Source organism: Thermobia domestica, chromosome 9 (genome assembly GCF_964235325.1).
Source record: "Thermobia domestica chromosome 9, izTheDome1.hap1.1, whole genome shotgun sequence".
NCBI lineage: Eukaryota > Metazoa > Arthropoda > Insecta > Zygentoma > Lepismatidae > Thermobia > Thermobia domestica.
Window position 1 is genome coordinate 107,881,673 of NC_137462.1, and position 23,708 is coordinate 107,905,380.

At 36.1% G+C, this 23,708-nt stretch overlaps 1 protein-coding gene across 5 annotated transcripts in view; it reads right to left on the bottom strand.

Moving 5' to 3' along the window:
* Positions 1-23,708, bottom strand: part of LOC145694916 (uncharacterized) — a 107,560-nt gene that overhangs the window by 31,359 nt on the left and 52,493 nt on the right. For 4 of the 5 annotated variants that reach the window (XM_081771679.1, XM_081771681.1, XM_081771678.1 and 1 more), the window contains 2 exons: positions 15,129-15,279; positions 2,136-3,076 (listed from right to left, as the gene is read on the bottom strand). The exons of the other annotated variant lie outside the window; for it this stretch is intronic. In XM_081771679.1, coding sequence (XP_081627805.1) covers positions 2,136-3,076; positions 15,129-15,279 — 1,092 coding nt within the window. The remainder of the gene's footprint in view (positions 1-2,135; positions 3,077-15,128; positions 15,280-23,708) is intronic. 5 annotated transcript variants of the gene reach the window in all.

Here is a 23,708-nt window from a genome sequence, read left to right on the forward strand (position 1 = left end):
GAAGAACGAAAAAAAAAAAAAAAAAAAAAAAACTAATTGCTCGTTACGTACATGGAACAACCATTTTAACATAAATCTGTTGTTAAACGTTAAATAAACTTAGTGTATACTACGATCAAGATTTCCTACAATCAACGAAGGAAGATTTTTTTTTTTCCACAATACGAAAAAACTTATTACTAGTCTGAACTTTCAATAACGAACGATAATCAAGTTATTTTCACGTGTAAATTAGCATTACACTATCACCTACTTCCTTCTCACGTTAGGAAAAACGTATCAAAATGTGTGCTGGTAGTGGATGTAGCATTGAATATAGAGCAAAGAACACACAGTCTCTCCCCCTTCCTCTCTCTCTCTCTCACGCCATATTTTGTCCGAAAGTCATTGTACAGACGGCCGTTTCAGGTTTACGGTAACGTATCTCGCACCCTTACTAACTTAAGGAATACTCGAACTTGTGCTCGAACTGCAAGACCTGTCTGTCAGCTGTCGTCCTGCATCTGTTTCCATTTGAAGAAGAATTCCATTCCTACTGACAAACTTCCCAAAGACTGTCCAGTGTGAGTGACTATCAAGACCCAACACTTGTTTCAACAACGGGAACCCACAAAAAGCCACGGGAATTTCACAGGGATGTGTATAAAAGTGGCTTCAAAATGTTTGTTTAGAAATAAGCAATATATAATTTAGCCTTTTTGTCCACTCTGCATAGCGTGTTTGAAATTATAGCGATAACTACAAACAACCATAAAGCTGCATGAAAAACTTCCCGCATATTCAAGTCAGAAAGACCTATGAAATCAAGAGAGATTATAAGACGACTTTCTTTTCATCACATTCCGAGAAATACACTTATGCCTCATCCAAAGTCACTACAAATTTCACCTGTCTCCTACAAGATAGTGTTCGTACAGCTTGTCTTCCTTCCCACGATATGAGAGGAGCGGAACATATGAACTTGAGCTTTGTGCTCTTTTAACTGATTTAATTTTTGCGCAATTATGTGTGACTTAACGGTTGCTGCGGAACGTTGTACTGTCCTGGCTACTGTTCTTTGAGAGTGAGAGTTTTCACGTTGTACAAAAAATTCCCCTTTTTGTTACGATTCAATACAGTGCTGGCTCCTCTTTTTGACGCACGGAAACCTTTCGTTATACATTGTTTACTTATTTAGTTGTAACATAAGCAACGTCAGAAAAGGCACAAATGTAGCCCTTTCAAAAGTCCTAATTTTTGTAACTACATGATTACTCCCACACACAACATTCATCCTTCCTGCAACTCAATATACTGCACCTTCGAACTACCCGCAGCAGTGGCGTATTTACGATTTTGTTTCGGGAGGGGCTTTGCTAACTTTCGGGGGGGGGGCTTTGCCTGAAAATGTGAAAATTCTGCAAGATATTTCATATACTTTACTATAGTAAATAAGATTTCGGGGGGGGCTTAAGCCCGGAGCCCCCCCCCCCCTAAATACGCCACTGACCCGCAGTAACTTCTCAGGTGTGTTTACACGAGTTAGTGCCCAGTAATCGAATTCGTAAGCATAAACCTAAGCGATCACCTGAACATGCTCATATCTCTTCTCGTACAACGATGAGCACAATAATTGTAACGGCTAATGATATCAAGTTAAATTTGATTACTGAGTCGTGTTTTAGATATTATCTTGTAAATGTGGATAATATTGCCATTTGCCATATATATTATATGTACCTAAACATCTAGTCAATATTCCAAGTATGTTTAAAAAAGTAACTATGAATAGTTACTTTGATATTATAGGGTGCAAGCATGAGAATATCGATTCCTGCTCTTGCCCACCACTCTAATCGATGATTTCCTTAATTATACTTTTTTTAAAAAAAACTTTCCCTCTCCAAGCTCTTGTCCCCGTCGAGGCCCACTACTCTCCAAGCTTCGGAAATCTTAAGAGAGATAATACCCACAAGCAATTTAGCTTAGTGTTATGAGTTTCAATCTTGAATGCAGATATATTCCTATTTTAATAACACAACCCCCACACATACTTTCTTAAAACGCACTAGGATAAAACGTAATTACCAAAATGCATCACATAAATTTCATAATTGGGTGTAAGTCAACTTTACACCGCCTTTTTAAATACTCACTTCTCTAATGGTTCCTGGTTCTCAGAAGTAGTGTCCTCCGAAGGAGAAGTGTTATCCGATGTTGTTCGTGAAGTTTGAGAAGTGGATAGCGGAACCTGAACACACTGTGATGACTGTGTAGAAACTGGCTGATTGGCCGTAACTTTAGACTGAACTTTACAAGCATTATTTAATATTAAATACTGCTGTTGATTAACATCCTTCTTCGGACCAGACACCGGAACTAATAATATACTACCTGCACTTGGCTGTTTCATCATAATAGTTCCCGAAGAGTTTGCTGGCTGATTTGTTAATACTGTCGATGTTATCGTGGGGGCAACTGTCGACGGACGTGGCTGAATTGGTCTATATGAGCTCATTTTTAATCCATTCATCTGCGTAGTTACTGGCCCTTGTTGCGATGTACTCACATTAGCAGCTGAAATTGTAGGTGATGATAGGTTACTGTTGGCTTTCCCCGATTCAGGATCTCTTCCAACCACTATATACTTCTTTCCTTGCAGAGAAACGACAGTTTGAATTGGAGACTTTTGACTAACCAATAATTTTGTTGGGGCAACAGTCACACTAGTGGCACTCGTAACTGTCCCTACATTACTGGTAGATGCGATAGTTTCGACCGTTGTTGTAGCACTGGTTACGAGAGACGGCCTGCTAACTGTAGTGGTAACTGTTTGCTCACGGAATAACTGAGGCATAGGAGGACAAGAGCTTGTTTTTATATTTTCACTGGTGGCAGATTCCCCAACTCTAGGTAATCTCTGCAGTTTGGGCATTTTGGTAGTCGTCACTGAGCTCGCTGAATTCTGAAGTTTTTTAGAAGGCTTTCCCATTTCATTTATAGACATCAACGGAGGCGGAGGTGGTGTTTTCGGTGCTAATAGTGACATCTCCTTAGCTGTCATCTCTTCATTTTCTTTCGATTCTTGTCGACATTTCTGAAACAACAAATACAACTATTAGGACTAAAAGTAGTATGTATATTTGGCTTAATTTTATGCACACACAAACTCAACTTTTACTAGTTTTTTTGCCTAAAAACCCTTATCTCGTAAATACAAGAACAAACTACAACCAATGAGTCTTTTAAGGATCATACCGAGAACTTTTGAAGGAAAGAAGGATGTGATAAAGAATTTGTAACTACTATTGTACACTCTCTAATATTTATCAAAGGTATTCATTTTCACAAAATAAAAATTTGGGAGCAATGTTCACGAACACCTATAAAAAAAGAACGGATTATTACAGGCGTAAAATATATTTGATAGGTGTGTTTTCTACTAAGTACTTTTTAATGATTATTATATGCGTACTTACAAACCGAACACAATCACCATTAAAAAATTAAATCTTCTCTTTAATAATTGACAACTTTTGGAAAACGGTGAAAATAGCTTCCGCAGCTTATTGTTTTCTATCTCAAGGTAAATGAAATCCTTATGAAATAACGATCAGAATTTTATAAAGATACAGTCTGTTAAGAGCATAGCCGGGTTAATTAGGAGAAACATGTATCTGACAGCAAATGGAACCATATACATAAATCAGATATGCACAAAAGGAAAATGCACGTACAATTAATAATGAATCCAGTCACCCGCAGCGTCGATAATGGCTTGGCATCTTCGAGGCATGCTTGCAACCAAGTTTTCCGCATATTCCCGTGGAAGAGACCTCCAAATTCTCCTCCTGCAGTATCTAATCTTCATTTTCATTTTTGCCGATGAACCAACGTTTGGCAGTCGGTAGCAAACATCTTCGATAGATTTGTAACATCTTCCGTGCATTTCAAGTGCCCGTAAACATGTGCAACGTGCCGAAAACCAATTTTGAGAAACATCCCCAAATATGCACCTTTATGGGATGTTTCACTGTCCGCTGAACCAACTTGTTGGCGACAGTTGACCAGACCTGTTATCTGCTTACATAATCCCAAACAGAAGACTCGTCGGTAAAAATTATATTGTCCCACTCATGGTCCAAATTGTCCTTTGCCCACACCAGTAGTTTCGTGACGTGCTTTTCACTTAATAAAGGTTTCTTCACTGTAGCTCGATATTTAATCTTGTGAGCCCGGAGATGCATTCTAATAGATACACACGACACATCGTAGCCCTTTTGCTTTAATTTTACTTTCGTTTGACGCAATGTTAAGGCTGGAGTTCGCGAAAACAGCTTAATAATCATTTTTGCCACTTATGGAGCCACTTTTACTTTTGACTCGTTCTTCACCACTTTATAGCGATTTACCCACTTTTATACAAACGACTTGGACTTACTGGACTTATATTTCGCCGCCACGGTGTGACTCATTTTTGGCTCTCTGGGGTGATTACAGAGAAACACAGACTCAAAACGCGACGCGTAAGCTACACTCGTTGCTGTTGCCTTTTTCAGTCACACATTCATACTCAACTAGTGCTTTCTGGACACTGCATGGAGGACACAGGTTCCCTCTATTGGGTTGTGAAAGAACCACGGAGATATCTGTTACCAGCTGAGCGTAATGCAGCCCACGCTCTTACTTAACAGACTGTATATAGGAAATGAACAAGGTTTAATATAGCATAATTCATGCTAGTATACAAATAAAACAAGTCCAGCTTCAATGCAATATTTAACTAAATCAAGGCACAATACTACTGCGTTTGTGATAGCTGTATACTAGAAAGAGTAACAATCAATAACCTTAGAAAAGAAAACTTTTTGAATAAAATCCGCATGTTTGTTGTCGAATTTTCGCTCTGACAGCTCTGGACAATAAAAGGTGAGGCATAAAAATAACACACATAAGACCTACTATAATAACAGATATATATTTTATTTATCCCTTACTTTTTACTGTCTTGAAATTGTTCTCAGAATCACAGAGAAAATTCGAAGTCACGTATTGATTTTATTCAAAAGGATCCTCTTTTTTATTTTTATTTTACATTACTTACTTTATATAAGTTAGCAAGGATTAATACTAGCTTTCACTGCATATTTTGAACCCTTCTCATGAAAATACTTGTGCATTTTAATCGAATGATTACATTTTCCTGACAACATTTGGTTTCAGTTCTAACTTCATACTCCTACGTTCAAAATACTGATTCCATGTACAAAAAAGAACTGAATGAAACAAATGCATGACTTATTTAAATGTTTGCTTCACTTATTTATCGCAAGCTTACAATTGAAAACTATAGTAGTCATTACATTTTATATAAACATATTGTTTATTTAAAGGGTAATATCTAGTTATATGTTTCAAAAATACTAAGGTCATAAGTCCAAACATGAATATAACAGACATACAAAATCAAATATTATCTAAGTTTTACCAAAATGAAGCTCATTTCAGTGTCAAAGTAATTTTCAACTTATATTCATGACAACATTTATGCTACTCCTCGTTTTTTCATAATATTCCAAAATGAAATGAATATGATCTGTTTTATTGATATTAATGATTTAAGCTATAATAAATATTGTTCAATATTACTTAAACGAAAACCTTTATAAAAAAAAAAAAAAAAGAGAGAGAGAGAGAGAGAGAGAAATGTGTAGTATTTTCCGCATGCGTTCATGTAATAATCAAATACTAGTTAGATCCATTATGTCATTCAAATTTAAATGAAAATGAACACTTTCTTGCTCCTATACAGTTCGATGCATAGAAAATGTTACAGAAAGTTTAAGTCCAACTTAAAAACAAACTTGCGCCGTGTGTTTATGCATTCAGAAATACACTTCTCATCGACTATTAATTCTGGTATTCAACCAAATTCAGTCCACCCTTCCTTGTCTAAAGCAGTGTGTGACGTAATATACTCTTTCCATCCACGCAGAAAACAGGAACCAGTTTACAAGGTTTATAGCTCTAAAGCCGTCTTTCATTCATTTGTTCTGAAGTGTCTTTCTAGAGCCTGAGTAAAACAAAATGTTCTCATAGCTTTATAAACGCCCTTATTTGCATTTTTTCCCCTTCTTTAAAGGCTGCATATCACACCAACCTAGGAAGATGCTCCTTGTGAAATCTATGGAAATTGTTAATCACGGCAGTAGGTTTTGTGCTCTACAAAGTCTGTAATGCGGGCGCAGAGATCTAAAAACTACAGATAGAAATGAGTGTTATTCATTTCTTTTCAGTAAATGCAGGCAAATGTTCCAGTTGACGTCATTGGCGTCATTTGGGTAGGACAGAAGGGTGAAATTGCCTCCTTCCTTGACCTTGATGAATACATATTGTTTGATCACATATAAACTAATAAAAAAAAGTTCAATCCCAGCTCGCGCCAAGTAAACTTTGTGGTGGACAAACACCGTGAGCGTGGGTTCTCCCGTTTCCTCCCACATTCTTCATTCCACTATTTCCTTCATTGCTCATCATCACCGTCTCCTTTAGCCTATCCAGCATAATCGTGGGACGTAAAATTTAAAGATTTAATTTTATTTTTTTTTCACTAATAATAAAAAACATTATATCGGCGGAGAATCTCCGCCTTTCCCCGCCTCCGGACAAAATCTATAATGACGCTGCTTTTAACAACAAACTATATAGCTACGATAGCATGTTGCTAGAGCGCTTACATTTGGTTTCAAGAGTCGGAAGTGTGATCCCAAGCCACATGAGTTCATGGACGACATAGCGAGAGAGAGAGAGAGAGAGAGAGAGAGAGAGAGAGAGAGAGAGAGAGAGAGAGAGAGAGAGAGAGAGAGAGAGAGAGAGAAGAGAGATTTAAATATGGAGACAGAAAGGGATTATTTATGTATCCAATTTTAGAATTAGAGAAAAAATGATCGAACAACATCCGTATTATGACGAAAATTGTGACTTTGTGAAACAGAAGAAGGAAAGGTTCCGAACTGTAAGAATGACATTAGGCAGTTGTCAAATTAAGATGAAGAACTCTTTTTAGAGCATCAGATGACTGAGAAAGCAGAGAAATATCTTTAGATCTGGGGAATTAAGAATTTAAAAAATCTTTAGCGTACGAGCCGGGTTTCGAACCACGAACCTTCTAGTTACCGACCCATGACTTTATCTATTCAGCCACGGAGAACTCTATCTAGTTTGTTACACACTTTCCCTTTAGCTACTAGAATGGGATATGCCAAACGTTGACTCGGTGGATGCGCCGTTCAGATGGGATGCAGACCTCTTGTAGCATAGTTACAGAGTGTATAATGAACTTCCCATTGTTCAGAAACACTTTTTAAGGCAGTGAAAGTTTATTCCTATTGTGTTAATTGATATTGATACAACTGTCAACGAATTCCTCTTCGAAAAAGATCACACGCACAGCTGCTTTTCAGATGGTAATTTATAGGTATACTTAAGTTGGTTGAAATTCCTCCATAGTCGTAGGGGCTAGACACTGAATCCATCCCTAATAAGGGCGGAAGGTGACATGTAAAAGTAATCAAATACAAACGGTATTCGTGTAGAATTCATAGTTTTCGGGGTCGCAAAGATGAATAGTGACACTGCCGATAATGATTAAGTACGAGTTAAGCCTTGGTTGGCATGAAGGTCAGAGTGGGAGGATGACAGGCAAAAAGAATCGAAAACGTTCTATATTTGTGTCTAATGCATAGTTTCCGGGATAACTGCCATAAATAGTGCCATTCTAGATGTAATATATGTTCAAAGGCGGGGTTGGCATGAGAGTCAGAGAAGAGAACCAATGAACATTTCCGAACAGTTCCTTGGCATGAGATTTAATACACTGAGAGTAAAAAGTGGTAATGCACAAATCACATCCGGACCTATCATAGATATTATATCTGGGAAATTGTCCTTGCTCCAGGGAGGAATTACCCTCTGTTCACTCACTGATTTGCAGGGGCATAGCAGACATTTATGTAAGGGATTGAAAGCTTTTTGAGGCATCCAAATTCCATATGAGGACATATTGTACTAAAATGTCTAACATCATCTCTAAAAATAGATAAAATTTACAGATATGTAGTGATATTGGGGAGCAGGAGGCTCTGGACCACCAGGGCCTACATCTTGTGTGTGTCCCTGCTGCTCTGAGCCGTCATAAGCTTCTCTTTAAAAATATAAGACATATCATGTATATTAAGAAATGTAGAACAGAATAAAATATAAATAGAAAATATAATAGAAAATAACTACAAACTAAAGTTGAAGGAAAATGGTTTTTAAACAATCATACTTGAAAGGAAAAATATTTTTTTAAAACCATTTTCCATTTATGAAGGGTTAGAAACAAGTGATAAGCGCTCATCTGAAGTGAAACTATTTATCCCTTCGATCCAGAAAACTATGAATAACTAACTAACTCTATGCCCTATGAAACCCGGAGGTTCAATGCCGCGTTCACTAAAGCTCTCCACTGACTTCTGTCCTTAGCCAACTGGATCCAGTTTCTACTTTGTATTCCTATTTTTGCGAGACCCATCTTAATATTGTCCTCCAATCTGCGCCTAGGTCTTCCTAATGGTCGTTTTCCGGTTGGCCTTCCAGTTAAGACTTTGAAAGCGTTCCTACTTTCTTCCATCCTGGTTACATGACCTGCTCACCTAAGCCCCCTAAACTTGATGACCCTAACAATGTTTGGTAAATTATGTAGTTTCTCGTTATGAAGTTTAAGCCATTCCCCATTTCCGTCTCTCTTGGGTCCGAATATTCGTCTCAGGACCTTTTTTTCAAATACTTTCAGTTTATGTTCTTCCTTCCGAGTAAGCGACCACGTTTCGCAACCATACAGAACAGGCATGATTATCGTTTTATATACTTTAAGCTTCAAATTCCTCGACAGAATTCGCGAGAAGAGATTTTGAACTGAATAATAACACGAATTCCCTGCTTTTAATCGACATTTAATTTCTTCGTGAATGTGATTTTTGTCTGTTAATATTGATCCTAGATATCTGAAACTATCCGCTTTATCAGAAGTATTATTTAATATTTTAACGCATACATAATTTGCCGTATTGCGATTCTGACGAACTTTCATTTATTTAGTTTTCTCTGCATTTACTTCTAAACCCATGTCTCTGCAAGCGTTTAATAGGACCTCTGCATTTCTTTCTATTGTTCTCCTATCATCTCCTATTAAATTTACATCATCAGCATAGTCATAACCTGGGGAACACCATTCAACTCTAGGCCCTGGTTCCTGTCTTTGATTTTCCTTACAGTCTATTCCAGAACAAAGTTGAATAATAATGATGACAACGCATCTCCTTGTTTCAGACCATTCTCGACGTGAAAGCTCTGGACAAAAATTTTCCTACCCAGACTTTACTTTGGGATTCATTTAAACATACCTTAATTAATCTAATTAGCTTCTTCAGAAAACTATTAATTCGACAACAATATATTTCGTATTCCATTATTTTTTTTATATGTTGTCTCTTTTCCTTCTAGGAATGGTTTCAGTGTCTTAGCCCGAACACTAAATTGTTCAGATGCTAATTTATACTTATACTAAATTCGATTGAACTTCATCAAGGAGTCCATGTTGCATCATACGATTTACTGTATTTTTTTCCGGAGTCAAACTTTCTATATATATATATATATATATATATATATATATATATACATTACAGTAACAATGGATTTTTTTTTTATTACGGACTGACTATAGTCGTTGTGCAAACATTCAACATGATATGACGTAGGGAAACGAATTATATTAAGGTTGCAGGATTTAATATCGAAGTTGAAACATCGCAAGTTATGTAATAACAAGTATCATATTTGAAAATAATTTCGTCTTAACCCTCCATAGCACGCGTGGTCAATTGTAACATCAAGGCATGCGCGGGGAGTCTCTTATTTTAATGTTTGCTTTGAAGCGATATAAAATTGTTTAATATTTTCTTTGCTATGTTTTTGACAACTGCCCACGTATATTTTACAGCACAAACTCCTTTAACACTTCTAACAAAACTAAAATTTCTCTATCCGCGGAGTGTGACTCCACGACTACATTTACTTCAAAATTGAACTTCTGGAGTGCACAGTATGAACTTAGCTAGAAATCATAAGAACGGTCGGGATTCGAACCTAAGACCATCCAAGTAGGAATCCCATACACTGAACATTCATGTAACAGACAATGACACAAAGTATTTGGCACTACTTTATCAAATATAACTTAATTAACACAATAGGAATAAACTTTCACTACCTTAAAAAGTGTTTCTGAACAAGGGGAAGTTCATTATACACTCTGTAACTATGCTACAAGAGGTCTGCGTCCCATCTGAACGGCGCATCCACCGAGTTAACGTTTGGCATATTCCATTCTAGTAGCTAAAGGAAAAGTATGACAAACTAGATCGAGTTCTCCGCGGCTGAATAGATAAAAGTCATGGGTCGATAACTAGAAGGTTTATGGTTCGAAACCCGGCTCGGACGCTAAAGATTTTTTAAATTCTTAATTCCCCAGATCTTAAGATCTTTCTCTGCTTTCTCAATCATCTGATGCTCTAGAAAGAGTTCTTCATCTTAATTTGACAACTGTCTAATATGATCCTTACAGTTCGGAACCTTTCCTTCTTCTGTTTCACAAAGTCACAATTTTCGTCGTAACACAGAAGCTGTCCGATCATTTTTTCTCCAATTCTAAAATTGGATATATAAATCATCCCTTTCTGTCTCCATATTTAAATATATATATAGCAATGTTGTTCATGAACTCATGTGGCTTGGACTCAAACTTTCGACTCTTGAAACCAAATATAACCGCTCTCGCAATGTGCTATCGTAACTATATAGGTTTGCTGTTAAAAGCAGCGTCATTATAGATTTTGTCCGGGGGCGGGGAAAGGCGGAGATTCTCCGCCGATATAATGTTTTTTTATTATTAGTGAAAAAAATAAAATGAAATATTTAAGTTTTACGTCCCACGATTATGCTGGGTAGGCTAAAGGAGACGGTGATGATGAGCAATGAAGGAAATAGTGGAATGAAGAATGTGGGAGGAAACGGGAGAACCTACGCTCACGGTGTTTGTCCACCACAAAGTTTACTTGGCGCGAGCTGGGATTGAACTTTTTTATTAGTTTATATGTGATCAAACAATATGTATTCATCAAGGTCAAGGAAGGAGGCAATTTCACCCTTCTGTCCTACCCAAATGACGCCAATGACGTCAACTGGAACATTTGCCTGCATTTACTGAAAATAAATGAAAAACACTCATTTCTATCTGTAGTTTTTAGATCTCTGCGCCCGCATTACAGACTTTGTAGAGCACAAAACCTACTGCCGTGATTAACAATTTCCATAGATTTCACAAGGAGCATCTTCCTAGGTTGGTGTGATATGCAGCCTTTGAAGAAGGGGGAAAAAATGCAAATAAGGGCGTTTATAAAGCTATGAGAACATTTTGTTTTACTCAGGCTCTAGAAAGACACTTCAGAACAAATGAATGAAAGACGGCTTTAGAGCTATAAACCTTGTAAACTGGTTCCTGTTTTCTCTGTCTGGATGGAAAGCGTATATTGCGTCACACACTGCTTTAGACAAGAAGTGGAGGAGGGGGTGAGTTGGGTTGACTACTGGAAGTAGTTAGTCGATGAGAAGTTTAATTCTGAATGCATAAACACACGGCGCAAGAGTTTGTTCTTAAGTTGGACTTAAATTTTTCATAACTTTTTGTAACATTTTCTATGCATCAAACTGTACACTATGGCATCCGTTGCTAAAGGGTTACAAACTTATTAAGGAAATTCAACTAGTTTACTATAAAACTTTCGTAGTTCCAACCATATTAACTTAATTTCTCACAAACCTTAACAAAATCGTAGCAACACAAGAAGTGAATTGCTTTCCTTTATCAGTTTATTTTTAAAGAACTATGTTTATATATTCCCGTGATTTTTAAAAATACTTTGTATCTCCGTCTACACTTTTGGATTGTATCAGTAAAATTCGGGGCACAGTTTGTATAACTATCTATGATTACCCAAAATTAACCTTCTTAATGTTCATTCATATTTATACATTTAGATGTGAATCGGCTTTGTTCCCAAAAGTCTGCGGTTTCATTAAAACAACTATAGTCACTTACTCATACCTTCATTTTAAACAATAATGATCGTCCTGGGCTACTCGCTAGGATCATTAAGTAACATAAAAGGAATATTTCCCTAAATAATTCCTGGGACTGGAGATGCTATCATTTACTTGATGGGCTTATAGCTACGAAGGCTGTGTATGCTACTACCGTTCACAGAAATATTGTCAAACTGATAGTTGAAAATATTACTATTGTTATAAAAAACGAAGTTATTGTAATATGCATCTGCTAATGAAGTTTCGAGTTCATCATATTGCATTCAAACACTGATATCGCTATTAAAATATATAATGAAATGCATTGATGATCCTTTAAATAGCACATTCAAATAGATCTTTAAATTAATAAAGTGCAGGGCAAAACATGGCACAATTTAAAACGTAAGAGTTATCAGAGTAGTTTAAAACTTCGCAACGCTACATGCGTCAACGGAATTAAGTTTCTCTAACTCCCAATGCTTTGTGATTTACTTTTCGTTCCTCATATGATCTACTTACATTTCAATTACTAATGAAATTCTATTACAACACAAATTTCGGATTCTCTTGATTTCTGCCCTTTATCATTCTTCCAAAAAATTAGAATTTTTTTTTTTTTTTTAACATTTACGCATATAAGCAAAATGATAAATGTAAGTACACACTATGTTATCTAGTAATTCATTAAATTGTATTTTATTATAAGATTACCAGTTTTATCTTTTTTTTTTCAGATTTAGGGGATACTTTTTTATTTTTCCCTGCACTTATTTTTTTTCCCTAAATCTCGTGTTGTAAGAAACTTCTATGCAAAGTTTTTCCTACCTATCAATCCATTTTACTTATATAATTAAGTTTTTTTTTTTTTTACATTGTCTTCTTTCTATTTTCGTTTTTTACTTCATTATTATTTTTAGTTGCAACATATTCGCTAAATCAGTATATATTCTGTATTGGAACATAAGCATAGTTTTCACACTTACAAAAGGGAAAGAGCATGTTAGTTTTCCTTATGCCTCCTGGTGAGAATGCCGAGTGACTAACTCCTTATAGTGGCTGCAACATGACAGTTCGCAAGCGGACGCTCAGTTGACGGATAGTTTTAGTGTTGACGGGGAAAGTTGGTTTAGTTCGTAATACTACTTATTATAAATCGCCGTCACTATGTAAAATTAATCATGAAGTAGGAAAAGTACTAAGTGATTCCAAGAACAGAAATTGCATGAGTAAAACCAATTGGCAGGCAGCTCTGCTCCGCTATCAATCCTAGCTTTGCTTAGTTTGTTCCTTGTCAGTTGTTTGTCCGAAGACTTCAATTGTATCCTTACCAAATTCAAACCTAAATACTTTTTAAATTTATGTCTCCCGTCGACATATGGTAGCCGCTTCTACTAAAGTGAGAGAATTATATATACGAGAGAGGTAATTTTGGCATTAGGATAGTTAGTTTAAAAAACAATCTCAGCCGGCATCAGGGATTAAGGCAGTTTAAAAGCCTCTTGAGCAAAGTTGTTTGGATTTTATTCGAAAAACAACAAAAATACTTTCTCAAATAAATAAATAAATAAATAAATAAAAAACATTAAGACTATACGTTATTGTACCGACTAATCTTCGATACTGAAGAATCACCCAGCATTGACTGATTGAGCCACAATGATTTTTTTCAAAAAGGTACTTTGATATTCTTACTATTGTATCTAATTATAGAAAAACATACTGATCACTTCGTCTTCTTGATCATAAGAAAGCAGGCTGCGTGTTTTGGTAACCTAGTGATGGACTCAGATTAGTATTATACCTGTCACCACCTTACTAAACATCACAACCAGGGCTTTTCTTCCGGCGAAAAATGTGTCGATACCCAGCATGAATTTTTAATTACAAAAAACGTCCACACTTTTAAAGTATCCTCCGATATGCCCTCCTCTTCTCTACATCCTTTCTTTCTATTGGTATCAGCAACAGAATGACGGATGGCAATTGTGAGTTCACATATTTACTAGAGTTAAACTGCGTGAGAGATGGTTCTACAAACTGAGCTGAACTATATGAAATCACTACAAGATTCCGCTTACAGAAACCCCTTTTAAATTTACCGAAGATGTTGCGATTAAGCCCGAAGAGTGATTTAGAGGATGTAGCATATCTGGAGTTTCTGTTTATAGAATACATCAAGGAAACCACGAACTGACTCTTTTTCAATTTAAGCACAATTTGCGTGTTAACTTTTTAATTTTCCTTAACTTCACCAAATGTCAGAACAGGATTTTCTGGCCAATGATTGGAATCTAAAATCTTAGCATATGAAGGCAAATTAGTGAAGTGTCCTTCAAGTAGACGCTCCCCAATAGCTTCTTCCAGAATTTCTATGACAAAAAAGCTACAGAAATGGCAATTTCCTGAAAAATCCAGAAGGTATGCACCGTTGTGAAGACCAGAAAAAAAGCACTGCTGATACCTACAAATTGAAAGACTGCTTTTTAATACTGTAAAGTCTGCGGTGATTATTACAGATTTCCCCATTCTTACGTATATACCTTATTTATGTATGTGTAACACGTACCCTGCTTTGGATTCGAAAAGCCACCAAAATAAATAAATAAATAAATAAATAAATGCCCAGTAAAATTTAGATTTAAAAAAATATATTTTTTAGTCACCAGCGATAAAGCTCTTGATACGTAGACGGAATAATACCGATTTATTTCCAACCAAATTCGTATTCTCGTCTGTTGACATCTACGTTATATACAACTACTTTATGAAAGAACACTGTAGTTTTATTTAGTGATCAGAAATATTCGGCCACGTTGTAGCTATTTTGGGGTAAAACTTTGAAGAAAAAGAGAAGTGCGCGTTACACACGTAAATAAGGTATATTAAGAAATCAAGAACCAAATACATCAACAAGGCACTTAAAAGAATAAAAAATGTTTTAACACAGATCCAGTACTCACCATACACATGTATCCAGTTATGTCACCTGGTAGAGATACCCCCACACACTCAGGGTGAAAAAGACATAGGCACATCTTACATTGTAGCGTGGGCACAAAACCGGTCATTCCGGGACATCGTATTGAACACGGTTCAAATGTGTTTGGAGCCCTGAAATTTTGATGGGGGCAAAGCTTTTTAAACCTTGCAAGTCTTTTATTTATTGATTTGTTTACTTATTCATTCACTTTATGAATAAATAAATAAATAAAAACTCTCTTCCCCTGTTAACTTTTACTGTACCACATAATAATGTGAAAATTAAATACAGATAATAACAAAAGACTTTACAAGATTTTAGCATGGCTGAAATTATCAGTCTGAGAATTTATTTTTAATTTTGCACACAAGGTAATTACTCGCAAATCTGTAAGTGAACTATTATTCGATTATGAGCACTAACTACCTTAATAAAGGATGAATTAAATATAACAAAGAAAGTATTTTACTATTTCCTATAATTCGTGTATAGCTCGTTCGTAGTTGTAGTGAAAAAGAAAAAAGAAAACAATAAAATATTATTACATTTTATTAGCAGAAACTTGCTCATATTTAGATCAATTCATTACACTCATATTTCAAACGTCCCCATTAACTAGCAATTAACACTGTATCAAGTGGAATCACCTTTAAAAATGAAACATACACCAGGTAAAGTTACTTATCTACTTCATTAAGAACCTGTTCGTGGAAAATCCTCACTACAAACAATATTGTTAACGTGGACGTAAAAGCGAATTAGACATATACTTAGGGGCGGGAGTTTTTCGCAAGTTGCGAAATCGCGAAAGTTTTCCAACAAAGCCAAGAGTTGGCTTTTCACCGAAATACATCTGATTTAGTAAGGAAATAGGTATTTTGAAGTCGCGACAAAATGCGAATTTTTTAAAACGTCAATTTCAATTGTTAAAGTATAGAAATAAAAAGTACAATTTTCCAAGTACCGTTTTCCTTTTGCAATATACCCATAGAAAAGCTGAAGTGCAACATACCCGTAGAAAAAGTTTACCAATCTGAATAAGAAGAAAATTGTGATATTGTTTAGAAGATGCGGGGGAAAATCCCTCTTAAAGTTGCATACCTTGAGGAAAGAAAAGCATGAATTGAATGAAATGTACGAAAGCCTTGAAGAATTATTTGATCCCTTATTTCCATTAGTTTGAAGGAAGTTGTAATGCAGTCAAAATGTTAATGTCGGTGTGATGGATATTTTACTTGCACAGAGAACCAAAGAGGAGGAAAATTTAAATTTCAGTAAGTTATTCCTGTCTGCAATATTTCTTCCAATAACGAATACTGATTGTGAAAGGGTTTTATTAAAAAAAAGAAAAAAAGTTTGATAATAAATGATAGAAAGCTACAGATTGAAGATAATGATGTGGAAACGTGCAACATGCTGCACTTTTCATCAGAATAATAGTTTGCAGACGAGATATACAAGAAGATACTGCGCTAACGTATTGTATATACGTATGTTTTCCCTTTTTTGCATGTGTATGTATTTTGGTGTATAGCTAATACAATGTATGGTGTTTTGTGGTGGCAATCGTAAAGATACTGTGCTACTGTATTTTAAGTTTTTGGACTTGTAAAAGAAGAAAGTAATATGTTGTTAGTAACTGCATAAAGAATAAATTCATTGTCCTATGTAGTAATATTGTTTATTACTTATATTGGGCCTATATTAGAGTTTGTATATTAGAGCTTGTAAAATAATTTACTTACCGACAAAATGAGAAATTTTATATCTCAAAATGCGACAAAATACGAAAGTTTTAATTTCAAATGCGAAATGTTTAATTTCAAACTGCGAAAAACTCCTGCCCCTACATATACTCTTAAACGTAGAGTGGCACCACACATAAAACATTTTAAATAGCAATATGCTGCATGTTATATATTTCGAGAAGCTAAGCTCGATTTAATTTATTCGATCATGTTAAAGATTCGTTTTTCCACATCATTAATATTAAAAGAAAATCATAAAAACATATATATATATATATATATATATATATATATATATATATATATATATATATATATATATATATATATATATATATATATATATATATATATATAATTTTTTCCCCTCATATACAATACGAAATTATAATTTCAAGAGTAGGACTATTTTTATTATTTGCGGGGGTTAAATTTAATCCGTCAGTGTTATGCCCAAGAGCAAGGCATCATCTCGCTTAACATTTTAAAAAACATATGTCGTTAGAAAGATTTCCCTCATTCTCTTTCCAAACCATTTTTTTTTCTTCTAAAATCGGTTGAAGGCATTGCATCTCGTGAAATCGAGCTCGAGAATATTTATATTATAAATTATTGATTTCCAATCGGGAATCATTAGTAGCCGAATAAAATCAACATCAATATTCAAACGAAATCGAACGTTTTCTCACAAAGTATTTTATCATATTCCTAGATACTGACTCATTTGAACAGTGAACAAAAACATTTTATATAGTATATCACAAAGCTCATACTGCTATTTATAAAGGTAACCAAGAAAGTTCTATCGCTTTTTGTGGAGGTCTTTGTTCAATTGGCCCTCACACCGTGAGTTGAATGTGAATGGAGATAAGGCGAAGGTCAGTTGTTGGTGTGGGTATATTCAATAGACTACCTGCTTATGGCAGTTCAGTTACACCGTGATCCTGTGTAAGGACAGAGCCGCTGCAGCGGGGCGAAAGATATGCCAGGCCTTTGGTGAGGGTGTCGTGACTACGCGGACAGTGCAGCGGTGGCTTAACAAGTTTGAGGACGGTAACGAAACAATCGAAGATGCACCACGTGCAGGAAGAACAACACTACACCCCCATCAACCTGACAAGCACTACAAGTTGGGTCGATGAGTCCCCACATGACTGACTCCGAGCCAGAAGGAAACGCGAGCAGACACCTGTGTTTCTTTGCTGTCTCGTCTGAACAAGGAGCCATTTCTGGACAGGGTGTTGACATGTGATGAGAAATGGGTCCTGTACGAAGCTCCACGGCGCCGTCATCATTGGTTAGTATCCCATGAACTGGTTCCAAAACAGCCGAAACCAGCACTGCACCACTGATCGTCCTGTGTGTTTGGTGGACTGCTTGCGGCACCGTGCATCGGGAACTGCTACCAGCTGGTCAGATCATCAATGCAACTGTGTACTATCAGCAGCATTCGTCAAAACTATGAAGCCACATTTCTGAATCGCAAAGGAGTCCTCCTGTTACACGACAACGCTAGGATGACACGGAACATCATTCTACGCCTTGGATGGGAAACACTATTGCATCCGCCATACTCCCCGGACATTGCACCGTCCGATTACCACTTGTTCCATTCCTTGGACAATCACCTTAGAGGCCGCCAGTTCAAATCCCTAGTAGAGGTGCAAAATGCACTTGATATCTTCTTTGCTTCACGGTCCACCAAGTTCTATCGCGATGGAATCCATGGCCTTCCAGAACGTTGGCAGAATGTTGTCGATGCTGACAGAGACTATTTTTGATCTTCCAGCTAAGTCTTAGATGACATATCGATGTTCGAAGGTGGTGGGTGAAAAAGCTATAGAACTTTCTTGGAAATTTTTTAAATAAGGTGACATTCTACTCTTGTGAATAAGAATGATTTTAACTTTTATGTTCTCCCTAAAGACAAAATTAAGGCTGTTGCCATTTTTTATAAATATCAATTCATTGAAGTAAATAAACTATTGTTTGTATATATATATATATATATATATATATATATATATATATATATATATATATATATATATAAAAGGTAATTTTAAAAATCGGTGACGCTTCATCGGAGAGTGAAATTACGGAGAGAGAAACATTTTTCTGGGAAGAAAAAAAAAAAACAAATAACGAACGTCAGAACAATTCTTCACTGGTAACAGGACTGATTAAAGAAAAAAAAATGTAACATATACAAATCCTCAACTTTTGGGGCGGGAAACTAATGATGCGCGTTTCAAATTCATCTGAGTTCCCGATTCGGTTCCTTTTACCAGAAGAGGCTATGTAACATGACCTACAGTTTAATGTGAGATCAGAATCACATCACATCCACCGGAACTCCAACTCTTCCTATATAGCCAGCCACAAGGCGAGTCTACGAAATTAACATGTATATGTACCAAAACGCCCCCATATACCGAATTCCGTGCATTTGCTTCGAAAACATGTAATAACAATATTTTAAGGGGTTCATTTCAACGCACTAATTTTTACTGAAAATCAAAACTTGTTCTGTTACTTAAGCATAATGAACGTAAAAGAACATAAAACATTTTAATTTTCAACAGGACGGGGCACTCCCATACTGACATCTCAATGCCAGGAGGGAACGCAACAGAAGGTTCCGAAATCAATGGATAGGTGACAATAGTCGTGAGGATTAGGTTCTGCTTCTTTGTTCCTGCCGGTCGCCAGGTATTACCCCGTGCAACTCTTTTGTGAGGTTATTTGAAAAATCAAGTGTATCAGCCACTATTTAACAATTTACTTGAACTTCGAGTACGCATCTAAGAAGTAGTTGAATCTATTAACTCTGAGATGTTGGAAGGAGCGTGACAAGAATAAACTATCGGACCGATGTGAGCCGAATTGCAAACGGCACTCATATTGAGCATCTTTGACGTGGAACATGACACATATGTATTAAATAATAATAATTTTTTGAATTTTTCTTTCAAATATAAATTGCATGTCATTGTGAATATGTAAAAGTAAGTTATTAAACTCTGAAATTGAGAATAGTTCTACACTTATTTTCTGTAAGCTGAACACTTGTCTAAGTTTGCACGTGGAGTCTTTGGTTCCATCCCAGTTCACACAAAGTTGTTTTTGCAATGAACAAACGTGTGCATGACTTTTCTTCGGGTTCCACGTTTTCTTCCACTTCCGTAATTTCGACCTGGGTTCATTATGTCCAAACATTAACTTTAAACAGTTGGGACGTTTCCTCGCTTTGGCCATTTTATGAATGCAACATGAGAAACTAAGATATTCTAGGTGGTTCTACAGAATTCTATTCGTTTATAAAAATTTGCAGAAGATTTAAACAGAATTCTATTCGTTGTATTCGATTAAACCTGGCCTTCAATGTCCAGGTGCGGACTAAGTGAGGAGCGAATGGAGCCCAGACTCCGGGGCCCCCAAAATCCCTCTCTTTAATACTAATACTTTAATACAGCAATCAACCTATTATATTATAGGCTTCAGACCCATGCAAATTTTTTCCCGCTTGCTACGCTTGCGGTATCGCTCGAGTTAAGTCTTCTTCCACCAGCGTCTTCACGATACTTATTTTGTGAGGGAGTGACCTATTTTGGGCCTCTATTACAAACCAGATTATTAGCTTGTGGTGAAAATTCCTTTGAAATATCGCTGTCATTACTTAGAGCAAATCTAGGAGGTTTTCCAAATCTCCTTAGCAATAAAACGCTCCTATTCAAATCAATTTGGGCTCTCTTAGATACTAAAAAGTCATTCCCTATCATGTCTTGGGAAAAATTACTTAACACATGAAAAGCATAATGAAATGTTTTCCCATTAATTTTGAAACGTACAACTATTATTTTGTTTATCGAAAGAGAATTTTGAGTAATTCTTTTTATTCGTCAATATTCAATATCTTAGTCTTAGGTGAAACTAAATCCTCTCTAATTATTGATATCTGCGAAGCAGAATCTAATACAGCATCAGCATTCTTCCCTTCAATCATTAATGGCATTAAGATCATATTATTTCGTGTAGAATGGAGGATTTTACAAAATGACCCTTATTTCCTAATACAGTGTCATCTGTAAATGTACTTCCCACATTTATAGACATTACGCGTTTAAAGACTGTTTACGCAAGAAACACGCATCTTTTGTGAGAAAATCATGACCACAAAAAGAGCAAATGGGATGTGTTTGTGCCTGATTCGGAAATTGTTGATAATTGTTGTGTGTCACACTGCAGTATATGAACATTTAATGTTAATGAATATAATTAAATAATTATTGTAAACTTGGATCACATTAAAATATTATAGCATAATTCTCGGTGTTTGGATAAGCCTACGAGTCTGTGGAAGGAAAAAAAAAGCGCTGGAATTATTTGTAACATAGCCCCCCCCCCCCCTTGAAATAGTCGGCTCCAGAGCCTCAAAAGCCTTAATCGGTTCCTGTCAACGTCATCGGGATTGTCAGCAATCTGCTTACCAACATTGAAAATTTTATCTTATTTGTCATTCCTTCTCATTCCCATGGCGATAGGAGTTGTAAGACTTACACTATTCCTCTCAGCAACTCCGAAGACTATGATGTGGCAGTAATATTGATCTTCTCTTCTTTTACATGTCACCTACTTCTACCACTAGGGTTGCCTTACCCAGAGATACAAAAATGTCGGCTATTTGGGATGGAGATTTTTTCCATAAAAAGCCGGACTTTTTGCGGAAAAAACTTTTTTTTTTTTTAAACTTTCTATGGTTTTCTATTCAATTATCACCTTTGCTTTCTTGTAGTGGTTTATACAATTGAAAAAAGTGATTTTTACAACACACACTACTTATGAATCGTAAGTTTGGGGCTGGATATCTAACAATTTCCGAACAGCATTTCACTGGTGGCCAGCAAGTGTAAGTTATCCAACATACCAAAGGGGTTATGTTGATTGCTCAACCACCGTATCAAGTTCCTGTAAGTTATAATCTTGTCATGCGTGTTGTATGGGTTGCTTAAATTGAAACTAGCTAACAAGAAAAAAAGCATCGTAAGCCAAGAAAGACAGAAACTATATTTGTTTTGACAAAGTTCCGCTGGGTAGAGACAGAAATTCGAAAGTAGCAGTCACTGTCTGTACTGTATACAGAAGAGTAAAGAAAAAAATTGCCTGTGTTATACAAAAGAAAAAAATTACCGAAGCTCTACATTTTAATCAAGCCAAGACTGACAAAACATTCTTCAATTTGTAACTGTTTTGATAAATGTTTTCACCAGTAGTTCCACATCTGGCTACAACCCGTTCAAATCTGTTTGACTATCATAAAATTATGAACAAGAATATACCGACGAAACTATAGTCATTAGTTTTCGAGACAGAATGACTCATCAGGCTGTAGAAAGGAGTGATGGAAAAAAATAACATTCAGTCTTTTGCCACAATCAGCCACATGGAATATCAAGGGTATATATATTTAGTATGTTCAGCATATTTTCGTTCGTAAGCAGGGCCGGATCCAGGATTTTCTGAGGTGGTTGCACCAAATAATTGCCAGTACATATGAATTAAATTTGAGGTTTTTAAATGCCTTTAGTCATCTGTGGTGTGCATAAGGAATTGCCCTGGAAGTACTAAATGTCTGCTCTCGATGAATCCTTTTCGTTCAAACTTCAGAAAATTGACTGAAATTATTGATTTTGCAAAACTTACTGCTAGCTTCTCACTTTAGGTAGTGTATACTTACAACGAAGGGGGGGGGGGGGGTGCACGTGCACCTTTGCACCACCTCCTAAATCCGGCCCTGTTCGTAAGCATTGCAAAAGTGCCTTTAATTTGATTTTCATATTCTCACTTTGAGAGTTTTGTTTGAACCTTCGCCACATCTGAAATAAGAACTAAACTTAAAAATGCGTATGCTTTTAGTCAATTTAAGTGAAAAGCTATGGTTTTAAGTTGTTTGGAGTCTAACGCCCTTTCGTTATTTTGAGTGTTTCCGTAACACTGTACTTCCACAGGGAATTGGATCCGCGTCTTCCACTTTGAGATGAAAATGGAACGAAAGGGGGAACTTACGGACTTAATTCAGATACGTCTACTGTGAGTAGAAGATAATAATTTCTATGCTATAGTTGTTTTGCTATGACGAGGATGACCTCTGAACCCCAAAATGTGAAATCAGAATGCATGTGAATGGCACAATCTGTAATAAGAAATCTCAGGCAATCATTAACTTATGTAATATCACTACGGTAACAATAAATTTGATTAACACCGCACGGATGATCTAGCACACTGTATGATGACAGTATTGACGGCCAGCTTTAGCATTCACTGCAACAGCTTTGTTACCGAGTGTTACAATACATTCCCTCATTAATTTCTTCTAAACCACTGGATGACTATGCTTTCTTTAGCTCATACACATTTCTTGAATATCCTATGTTCTTGATTCCACTTGATACATATGAAAGACTGAAAAACCAGAATGATACATCTTCACTCAAAACTAAGATAATACTATTTTGTTATAGTATTTTTTTGTTGAAGTTTAGAGTCTCTTTTCAGCACCGAAGCTAAGTGAGACGTCGTCCTATAGTTTAAGGTGGAATTCGAACCACCGTAGTGAGTTCAAATTTTGTAATACCCTTCCAACGGGAATAGAACTCGTACCATGTGCACATTTGGCGCACTCACTAACTACTAGGCGAACAGGAAGGGTTGTTTTAGTATTCTAAAGCACCATATATGCTTGTGTACGAAGGCTTCAATATCTCCATTCTGAAAATAGTGGAGGCTGCATGTTCTGGCTCTAAATCTTT